Raw genomic sequence first — 11,245 nt, forward strand, 5'->3', positions numbered from 1 at the left:
CTCCCTAAGATCAATGATTCTCATATCAAGAGGAAGTGAAGAGTTGGTTTCAAGAACCATCAGACAAGGCAGTTACTCTTTCCATAACCCTGGCCTAGGGTTGTTTATAGAGCCCCTACACATAAATGACATCAATATTTCCCTGTGCAAAAATTTAAAGTAGTGAGTCAAATTCTTCTCTACTCTAAATCAATGATTTCCTCTTTAGCACTACATCTCTCTTCTCTCCCTACAAATAACATCTCTTCATCTCTTTTGGGTGAAATTGAAAAAAAGAAAACTTGATTAAATGCTGAAGAAATGCTAAAGTTTCTTCTATATGGCATTTCCTTAATATGCCAAGGAAGCAAAACCAATTGTAACTTCAGAAGGAGATTTTGGTAGGGAGGTAGAAAATGTTTCAGTAAAGAAAGTTGCGTGGTAAAACATCAGAACCTAACAGGACTGAATCCCAAAAAGTGGAAAGTGAAACATGGAAAGACTGAGTGGGCAGATTGTGGGAGAGTAGGGCTTTTGGTAGGTCTTGCCTGCTGAACGACTGGGTAATAATTTTTTAAAACAGCTTCAAAGTTGCTGCATTCAAGAAGCTTATTCACTGTCATTTACTTATTTCTTTTGTTACTTCATGTAATTACTAGGTGTGTTCTTTCATAAAATTACAATAGTCTATGGAAAGTTCATTAATTTCACAAATGCATAACCACTTCTTAAGAAATGAAATCTGCTTTACTCAAACTGGGATTTTTTTGAAAAGCTTTTGTCAAGGTTAATTCCTGAATCTACAGAAGAAAGTGTTCCCCAGGAACACAGTACTGAATGTGGGAGAGCAGACATCTAAGGACAAGGAAAGTGCTTGAGATTGTGAAAAATACATAGCAAATATGATTCCTGCGTATAATTTTAACATTTCCATGTGATTATCCTGAAATCTATCACTGAGCAGAGGAACTGTTTTTAAGTCCAATTGTCTGAATAATATTTTGGAAAAATTTATAGCTAACTTTTTTTAAAAGGTGATAGCTTTTCATATGTAAAGCGGATTTATTTTAAAATTTCTTTTCTATGTCCATGTCTCCTCTAAATGAAGGGGGCTTTTATTTAATCCCATTTCACAGAAAAACAAAACAAAGGGGAACTACCACTATCCACTACTCAATAAGTTCACTAGCTGTGTGGCCTTCCTCAAGTCGGGGTACTTGGGCTGGAGTGCCAAGACAGCACCGGAAACTAGCAACATTTATTCTCATTCTCAAAATGTCTGAGACAAATCGGCCTTCTGAGTGTTTATGAAGACTTTTCTCAGAATGAAAGACCAGTTGTTCTCAATTTCAACAGATAATTGAAGAATCCAGCTTTAAAAGGATACTGAGGAACAGGGTGAATAAAGAGGGATTATATTTTACCCTTGATCAAGGCTGCAATATTAGTGGTGAGGTGGGGGCAGAATAGATAGCATACTTTTTGGAAGAAAAGGTCACATTTTCTCATCTTACGTTCCAACTTATATGTTTTAAATTTAAATCTTTATAAATTTATTTTAAATAACTGCGAACTACTGATGGATTAGATGAAATGTTAGAGAATATGGCCAACTTTGGGCATGTATTTTGCAGAGAAATGGGAGCCCCAAAAAACTAAAATTCAGAAGGCAAAGAAGGGAGAAGAAATCTCTTTCCTATTTCTGACCTCCAGCCACCACTACTCCCATACTGAAACAATAAGAGTGAAGGGCTCAATTGCGCACCCACTGTGGTGCCAGTTAGCTTCCAAGTGACTATGGGAGTCAGGCTTACTTGAAGGAGGCACAGTGAAAAAGACCAAAGGGCACCTGAGCCTCTGCCCCTCTTAACTAAAATAAGGGGATACTGGGATCCTACCATCCCTGCCCCTGACTTTCCTTTTGCCCTGTGTCCCAAGGGGAAATTGGGGGCAGGGGGACTGCAAATAGAGTTCCAAAATTTGAATTACTGGTGGCATCTAGAAGAGTTCAAACGTGGGAAGGAGGGGTTAGGGGGATTCAAAAAGCAAATACAGCAATCACATGTATTTTGCTGCTACTGTAGTTTACTTCGCCGTCCTCTATTTGAGTTGGCAAGTGGGAGTTGAGCTGACAGCAGGGTCTCTCTTTCAGGAGAGACTGTGGCCTTCACTTATTTATGGAAATAATAAACTGGAATTTCCTATTAAAGGGCAATGACTTTGCTTTTAAAATGAAACGCTCATGCCAATCAAATAAAAAGGAAATAGATACTTTGGAGAGTGAAGGACCCCAATTATTATCATGCCTGCACCTTTTGTACACAACATATGCTCTAAAGTTTTAAAAAAATCATTCACCATTATTCAGAAATCTAAATCAACATCATTAAAGCCAATTTCTCTTTCTCTCCCTTTTTTCTCCTTCCTTTCCTCTCATTTCAACAGTGGTATGAGAGTTCAGATATTCTCTGTTGTGAGTAAAAAGCTCTGAAAATCAGCTAATGTGCCAACACCGGGAACATATCCAGGCCCATAGTGCGAAAATGAAATATGTGCTGTTGAATTATTATTTTTGTCCTTTAGGTTTACATCTACACCCTTGTATTATGTAAATTTCTGAGAAGCTGTGAATCACAAGGTTAGGTAAAGGAGGGTCCCTCCCAACCCCTCAACTCTCCCCCTCCTCATCTGTCTTCGCAAGCAACAGGAGCCGACCCCATTTAATCTTCGAATGATTCTCAGCCTTGTTCCTTTCTTTTTCCGGCTTTTTACCCCAGACCTCAACTTCCCTCCCCACCCTCGACCCAAAGAGCCGGCAGGAGCCAGAGGCCGTGGTTGCAGCCCAGGGACCCGCAGCTGGCCGCGTTCGTGACGTCAGCCAGCCGGCCCCTCGGGTCACCGTGGCCGCGGGATGCTGTTTGCGAGTTGCCAGCGTCAACACTCGCGTGGGGCGCTTAACGCTTCGCGTTGTTTCCCGGAGACTTTTCCTCTGTGTGGGACTACTGAGAAAGTATGAGGGCAGGCCCACTGTTAGTGAATTCAAAGAATTAACTGAACTTGAATTAAGAGGAGACAGTGGAAAGAGAGAGAGAAAAAAAAAACCTTCCAAATTAATTTAAAGTGAGAAGGCAATCACATTTTAAAAGGTAGTAAGATTTCTTAATGATGGATCAAGGATCTTCTTGGGATTTTCTCAGAGTGGATCTTAGAGCTCAACTCTTGAAACACGCACAAGGCGTGCAGAATCTGGTCTGGGAGAGGCCTAAGGGCGGGAAGGGAGGAAACAGAATAGCATCCACTTCCATCAAGAAAAGAGGGCCGGCCAGTGGCTGAGTGCTTCCTCTTTTACAGAGGCTGTGAAGGCCGGCGGAACGTGGCCACGGGGTATCTCCCTCTTCGAACAGCCATGAAATCTTCTTTTTAGAGGAGACTGACCGGGAGAACTCGGAAATGAAAGGACAAATTGGAGAGTAAAGCCAAAGAAGGGAAGGTAGAAAGGCCTTTCTGTTAAGGTCTTAAACAGGAGAATCTAGTTAGAAAAGTATCTTTGGGACCATCAGGTGACCCCAACTACTCTTAAGCACAGGCCAAAGGGCTTCAAAGGGAGGATTCTCGGAGGAAGGATGTCGGCTAAAAAATTCACGAAAGGTTTTTGGAAGAGATACTCAGAGATACTCCTCAGACATTCTTAAAATTTGACTTGAGAACTTATTTTCCAGGAAAGTCAAAATGACAGGCAAACCTAGTGAAAAGATGCTCTAGTTCCTCCTTTAGGTATGCCACACCCCTGGGCCTGTTTTCTTTCACCTTGCATCTAGATTAAATGACCCTTCAATTACACCCTGAGTGGTCAAAGCAAGTCTATTAGCTAGTGCCTGTTCAAAAACTTTCATCCAGGAGCTCTCCACCATCTGTTACGCGGTCTCTTAAACCGAATCCGGCGCCCCCTCCCGAAACTTTCTGGAGCCTCCCTTGCCATCTCCCCGCCTTGGGGGGATGGAGCCGCCCCAGGACCTGCGGGAATGCAGAGGAGAAGGGGAGGAGCGCGATCGCGCCCGGGATGGGTTGCCGGGCCGGCCGGAGCGGTGGTGGTCCAGAGGCCCGAGGTCGACGGGACCTGATCGAAGGCAGCGCCGCGTCGACCGACCCCGGGAGCCAGACGCTTGGAAATCCCAGCACCGCCGCGGCGCCCAGTCACTGAAGTTGCGCCCCAACTCCCAACCGCCGCCTCCAAGCTTCTCGAGCTACCGTTCCTGGCCCCTCCATGGGAGTCTCACAGAGCTCGGTGGCCCTGGGCCTTGCCAATGTCGTTTTAACTGTTTGGAACTCGTGAGCGAGAACCGAGAAGTGGAGAGCCCAGCTGGGGAGTTTTCAGCTTTTCTGTTTCACTTCAGGCTTCTTTTCAAGTGGTTCTGCGCTGGCCAGCGAATCCAGAATGAGGCGGGGCTCCTCTGCCCCTACGCCAGCAGCGGGAACTTGGTTCCCCTGGGCAGCCGGGGGCAGGGGGCGCAGAGGCCGCAGCGATAATGAAGGCTGAGACGGCCAAGGCCAGCGGGTCGGCGCGGGGCGCTCCCGGGCCGGAGTGGCCATCGGTCGGAGTTCAGGAGGTAACTGAATTTATAAGCGGTTCTTACAGATTTCTGGCTCAAGGATTTGTATTTACCTCCACTGCTTCTCCATTTCTCTAAGCTCTGTGGTCTCTAAGTTCTTTGTTCTGTGTTATTTGAATTTCTATTATCGACTTGTATTTCATGGGATCACTAAAGGAAGTTTGAAAATAACATCCAAAAATGCTTCAAACCTCGTGGGTAGTGTCAAGGAAAGAGTCGAACTGTGTCTTGAATATGGTTTGTGTGTGTGTGCGTGTGTGTGTGTGTGTTTAATTTTGACTACAAACAAAATGTCTTTAAAATTGTCTAGGGACTGCTGCAAAACGCTAATCAACTAATTGCACAAAAATTTTTTTCTATCATTGGAGGCAAGTATTTCAGTGTAGAGCAATAGAGCATGTTTGGGCTATCTTCTAATTGTTCACCTTCCAGATTTCAGTAACACCCTTGTAAGTGACAAGCAAAACTTTGCTGGGTTTTGTTGCTTGACGCTGTTGCTCCACAGTAAAGGTTGGATAAACTGGGTTGTTTTATAAACTTCTTTTTTCCACAAAGTCCAGCCCTGAGTCGTAGCCTCTCAGTCTGGAGGGACACACCTCACAGGCCTGTGGGAATGGGTGAGAAAAATCTCAGCATTAGTGGAGGGTCAAAAACAAACTGAGTCCAAGTGATCGCTGTCTGCATTGCCTGCTGCCTCATTAACAGCTCTCACATTTGGGCTCTTCATTTTCTTTTACAAACTGATTTGCTATGTAAATGCTGTTTTGAGAGAAATAATTTCACTGGGTTTAAATGAAATTCTAATATAAAAGAAATAGTAACAACAAAGGTCTAGAGACAAACAACCCACCCTCACACTTCTTCCCCCAAAGAGAGGAGGGCTCTGTGAGTTAACCAACCCTTCCCACACTTACAACCTGTGATATTTTCCGTCACAGGCTTTGGGAAATTAGCAAGAATTCTTTATTTGCTACCAAACTAACTAAAAGCACACTGGTAGCCTTAAATCTGAACTTGTTGCCAAAATGTTTACTAATGTGCTGGAAAGTTAGTTCCCGTTGTGTATTAAGTAATCTGAGGTACTCAAAAACTCTTTCCTTGAACCTTATAGACCTTTGCTATTTGTGTCCCATCCCATCACCCTCCCTCCATCACACACCAAAAGAAATAACCAAAGACCAACCAGAGATAAAGACTATGAGCAGAAAATGTAGAGGAATTTAAAAATGTGTTTTTCCTTCTAGAAACACAGTATGTTGCATTTGGTGCTATGTATTAAACAGGAAAAAGTGTAGATGTGCTTGAGTGTCAGGGCTGGGGTGGGGGGTGATGTTAGAATAATAATAATGCCTTCGTCTCCCCTCCCTTAGCTCACAAGCTAAAGCAAAGAGAAAGCAGACTGTTGTTCTTGGTGAAGGGGCTAGGGGTCAGAGATGTTGAACAGGCCAGAAAACTCTAAAAACATGACCAGGGACAAGTCAATGAACTAGGCAGAAAGTGGAATTAGTTATAATATTTTCCAATCCATTTTTAATTAAAAAAAATCAATAGCATTTTGTGGCATATCAAGGAACAAGAGATTAGAGATTATGGCTTATTTGGTAATGTATGGCTCTGTTATCTTATTACCTTTAATTTTAAATTGCAGTAACCATAGGCAGAAACTGCATTTGCTTGTGATAGGGACTTCAACAAAAAGCCCGTGAAAATTATGCATGTTTTTTAGTAATAGCAAGAACACAGCTTAGAAAGTATTGAAGTCAAAATTAGATTCCTTAGAAAGAGAATTTTAAATTACTTTAGAAGAACAGGACTTTTTCCTATTTCTAAAATAGATCTTAACACAGAGTTTGTTATCTGGCCTCTTTATATTATGAACTGCTGTGACTTCCTCAGGATATTTCATAAAGGACAAACTATACACTTAAACTCGCCTTCCATCAGGATTTGAGGTTATAAATACTGCCTTTCCGTGGATGGAAAGGGGAGGCACACTTAATTATCAGTTCTCAGAAAAAAAAAAAAAAAAAAAAAAAAAGGAATTATAGGATCCTCAAAGAAAATCGAAAGAAACTGTAAGAGTTTCTATTTTGTCATTAACAAACAAGGCTCCCTTGCATTTGTTTTAGTAAATTAAAAAATACTTCTGTTGAAACATTTTGAAAGCTTCTGAATTTGCTGAATATACTCTGTTCTTATTGCTTTTTTTGTCATTTTCAAATATATTTGTAAATAAAGCACTGGACAGATTGGACAGTAAGACAGAAGCCCTTTCTAAATACATTTTGTGTTTTATGACAATTCTTATTTAATAGAGATAGTATTGCTAATTAACATGTGTTTTTGGTTAGGTTTTGAAAAAATTAACAAATGTTGGATATCAAGACCTGGAGTTGTAAAGCATCTTTTCAGTCTTTAGTAAACTCAAGGGCATCTTAAAGGAAGAGTATAATTGATGCTTTGCCATATTTGTGTTAACTCACATGACATTTTCAAACACTTGCCAAAAGGGCAAATCCTGAAAAGACCAGTGAAAAGCAAACTGTTGAAATATAAACTATACAAAGCATGCATACCTCTTAGCCAGTATTTTTTCCTTTTTAGTTTTGTATACACCAAAGGAGAAATTTACAGAGGTCAAATAAAGGCTCTTTTCCAGTTAAGGAGAGGGGAGGGGGAGGAGAAGAAGGGGAGAGGGAGGGACACACCACAAGCATAAAACAAACTGGTGACATTCAGTCAAGAAGGCAGGTAAGGCTCCAGAGGCCGGCGAATTGTGCACAAGTCAGCTGGACTCTCTAAAGTCTTCCAGAGCCGGGCTGTTTCGCGCTTCTTGGCTTTTTTCTTTCAACCTAGCCCTGTGGCGGAGGAGTGCAGCAGGAGGGGGATTTTTTCGCTGTTGGGAAGTGGCAGGTAGGAAAAGGAATCTGATCCGGACCAAAAGTCAGCAATTAAAGTCTTAACCGCGACCCATCTGTCGTGGGACAGAGAACCTCCCCACCCCCCTTTGCCCCAGCAAAGCCCTTCCCGTGCCCTTTGTCTGAGCAGGGGAAAGGAGGAGTCTAGTTCTGCGGCCCCAACAGCAAAAGGAAAGAAAATTTCCAGCGCTGACCAATACTGAGTGTCTGCGCCCGGTCCAAGTACAAGTCCGGAGCGCCTCTCGGGGGTGTGGCGCCTCTTCGCTTGCTCTGCCCAGGTGCTCTGCCCAGGTGCTATGCCCCCCGGCCCCAGCAAAAGGAAAGAACATCTGCAGCCTGGGCGAATCCAGAGTAGGCGCACCCAGGCCAAGGACGGTTCCAAAGCGCCGCCCGGGAGTGTAGTGCCTCTTTGCCTGCTCCCTCCGGGCCCTCTGCCCTTCTCTGCTGCATCAGTTGCCCCAGTCTGAAACCAACTCGCGACCTGAAACGAGGCATTCCCAGGCCTAGCTGCTGAAGCTGGTCGTGTTCAGCCAGACCTCTCCCCCGTCTTGCCCCTTGGTTGTCCTCAACTTCCAGTAGGACTCACTCCCCCTCCCCCATTTCTTCAGCCTCTGAGTTTTCCCACCACCCACCCAGCGCCGCTGCCTTTCTGTTAAACATCAGGCGCGTTCCCAGCCCAAGCTCTCTTCCTTTCCACTCCTCTTGGCTCTTGGGGCAAAGGCGGAACTGATTTTCGCGGAAAGCTAGAGAGGGGCGGAGGGGACCGGGTGGCTTGTCTGGCATGTGTTGAGAATGGGGTAGAGAGGAGGGAATACTTTGAGGTCAGTTTCCTTCGTTTAAGGTCCAGTTTCTTATCTTTGAGTGAAATTGGACAGGGACTTAATAATCCCAGGGTTTCTAGTCCGCCGTTATCCAGCCTTCCGGGGCCAACCCTTTTCAGAGCTCTAGCAGAAGGACGCCCCCACTACACTTGGCCCAATACCTGACACCCGCCACCACCTGTTTCACAGCCACGTGGGGTTAACTCACCATGCAGATGGCACCTTGAGCTGCTGCGGTCGGCCACTCACTTCAGGGTCCAGGCCCCACCGCCGTTTGCTTGCAGTTCTGTGAGCTCCCTTGGCCTCCTCACGCCAGGTCACAGCTGCCGCGTCTTCCAACTCTGCGCAGCCCTCCATGAGCGCCTAGCTCCGGGGTTCAGCTCTGCGTGATCGCCGGCTGGCAAGGGACTGCGCCGGGGAAGGTGCGCGCCGCAGCTTCCAGCGCGCTCCTGGACTCTCTTGCCTGAGCGGCGGGAACCAGCACAGTCTGAGCTGCAGCCACAGGCGTCTTTCCGGAAACTTCCACGCACTCCACCGCGCCGCCCCAAGAGTTTGGGCCAAGGCGCCACACCCGGCGAGTTCTCGGCTGGGGGTCGTTGCACGGGAAATGGTCTCTACGCGCGCTCTTTGGGAGGCACAAGTGTAGCTGTGGACACAACTCCGGCGCCGGCAAGTCTCTTTGATGCGCACAGACACCCAGGCTGCAGCCTACGCTGCTTAGAGGAGGCTTGCAGACACCGGCAGCCGGGGTGGGGATTAATACATTCTGTTTCCCTTTTCCGCTCGGCATTCAGTATTTAAAATGCTCCGGGAGAGCTCTAGCTGAGCGCAGGTACTTAAGAAAGAAATGCTTTTTCCAGACTCTCAATGTAAACTCAGAAGCGTGCGTGCGCGCGAGCGCGTCTGTGTGTATCCTGGGTGCGGTCCGATCGAGTCAAGGTTTCTTGTGGTGTGACACCCGATTATACCTTGCAACTCCTCAACTTTGTGGATGAAAGTGCGACTTTCCCAGGCCGATTGCAGCGGGCATTGCCTTTACAAAACCACAAACACTTAACAAGCCTCCCAAGGCTTTTAATTCTCAGGGGCGTTTTAAGAGGCCAGTTACCTGCTGGCGTCTTCTCAACGGTCCAGACTCAGTTCGGGCCGCGGAGACTCTGGGATTCCGGGAGCGGGCAACCCCGAGCCCTGGAGGAAGAAAGAGGTCTGGGGAGGTGCCACAGACCTGACCCCGGCCCACCCCGGCCGGGCCTGGCCCAGCGGAACCAAGCAGCGAAACCTCGGATTTCGCCGCCTAGGCTTCCTGGACGAGGCTTTCTGGAGCTTGGCGTTTGATAAATATAGCCTGGCGTTTGCCCCTGAATCAGACTCCGTTTCCTTATTTAGCCCTTGCACAATGATTTTAGATGATGTCACTTAGAGCTAAACGAGAAAATTGATCTCAGATTTGCTTGGCCTCTAAAGCCTGGTTAAGCAGATTGAGAATTAGAAAGACAGAGGAAGCAAAAGGGGGGTGGGGGTGGGGGAGGGCGGAGGGTAGTGAAGTGTGCGCGGCAGAGTGTGTGCGCTGAGGGGAGGGCGCGCCAAGCGGGTGAATGCGCCCCCGCCTTTTCTGGGCGGGGAACCTCACTCACCAATGAAAAGTAGCTACTGACTGCAGAGGAAAAAAAAAAAAAAGTTTTCCTGTTGACTGTTGGAAGCGAATTGAGCAATTATCTAGTTTACCTTCTCCTCTTGGAAGTTAACGATTGGCGAGATCTTGGCTGCGTTATTGACACAACACTTTCTATTGATAGAAATAAGTAGTGATTGTCCCCGAGTCATTGGTGCGCCAAGAACTCTGCGATGGGCTGGCAGGAGTCCATTGGGCTGGGCAGGCAGGTTCGGCTGGTGATGCTGGGGAGGAGGAGGAGGAGGAGGCTACTGGTGGTGATGGTGCCCGTCCCCCTCTCCGCAGGTCTGTGACAAGCAGGGAACAAGGCAACGGACGGCGCAGCCAGCCCCGGCTGACGGACGCTGGCGACTCAGACATGGACAGTAGCTGCCACAACGCGACTACCAAAATGTTAGCGACTGCTCCAGCTCCGGGCAACATGATGAGCACGTCCAAACCCTTGGCTTTCTCCATTGAACGAATCATGGCGCGCACCCCCGAGCCCAAGGCCCTGCCAGTCCCCCACTTCCTGCAGGGAGCCTTACCCAAGGGGGAACCCAAGCACTCTCTGCATCTCAACTCGTCGATCCCTTGCATGATCCCCTTCGTGCCTGTGGCGTACGACACGAGCCCCAAGGCAGGAGTGACGAGTTCCGAGCCGCGGAAGGCCAGTCTGGAGGCCCCGGCTGCGCCCGCGGCGGTGCCCTCGGCGCCGGCATTCAGCTGCAGCGACCTGCTCAACTGCGCACTGAGTCTCAAGGGCGACCTGGCCCGCGACGCGCTGCCGCTTCAGCAGTACAAGCTGGTAAGGCCGCGTGTGGTCAACCACTCTTCATTCCACGCCATGGGCGCCTTGTGCTACCTGAACCGAGGTGACGGCCCGTGCCACCCGGCAGCCGGCGTGAACATCCACCCGGTGGCCTCCTACTTCCTCAGTTCCCCTTTGCACCCGCAGCCAAAAACGTATTTAGCCGAAAGGAATAAACTGGTGGTCCCGGCGGTGGAGAAATACCCTTCTGGAGTAGCGTTCAAAGACCTGTCCCAGGCTCAGCTGCAGCATTACATGAAAGAAAGCGCCCAGCTTCTGTCGGAAAAAATCGCGTTCAAAACCTCGGACTTCAGCCGAGGCTCTCCTAACGCCAAGCCCAAAGTTTTCACTTGCGAAGTGTGTGGAAAGGCAAGTACTATGCAAAACGGAGATCCTTTCCCTTCCTTCCTTCCTTCCTTCCTTCCTTCCTTCCTTCCTTCCTTCCATCCTTCCTT

The 11,245-nt window shown here is 47.3% G+C and overlaps 1 protein-coding gene across 3 annotated transcripts in view; it reads left to right on the top strand.

Annotated features, from left to right (window-relative positions):
- Positions 1–2,964: 2,964 nt before the first annotated feature.
- Positions 2,965–11,245, top strand: part of FEZF1 (FEZ family zinc finger 1) — a 10,945-nt gene continuing 2,664 nt past the window's right edge. The window contains exons 1-3 of one of the 3 annotated variants that reach the window (XM_017856949.1): positions 4,309–4,586; positions 10,286–10,787; positions 10,938–11,159. In XM_017856949.1, the coding sequence (XP_017712438.1) occupies positions 10,359–10,787; positions 10,938–11,159 (651 nt within the window). In that variant the 5' untranslated portion in view covers positions 4,309–4,586; positions 10,286–10,358. Of the gene's footprint in view, positions 3,126–4,308; positions 4,587–10,285; positions 11,160–11,245 lie in introns of those variants that run through there. The other 2 variants (XM_017856948.1, XM_017856947.1) reach the window with 2 other exon arrangements.

Source organism: Rhinopithecus bieti, unplaced genomic scaffold (genome assembly GCF_001698545.2).
Source record: "Rhinopithecus bieti isolate Rb0 unplaced genomic scaffold, ASM169854v2 scaffold_42380, whole genome shotgun sequence".
In the NCBI taxonomy this organism is placed as follows: domain Eukaryota; kingdom Metazoa; phylum Chordata; class Mammalia; order Primates; family Cercopithecidae; genus Rhinopithecus; species Rhinopithecus bieti.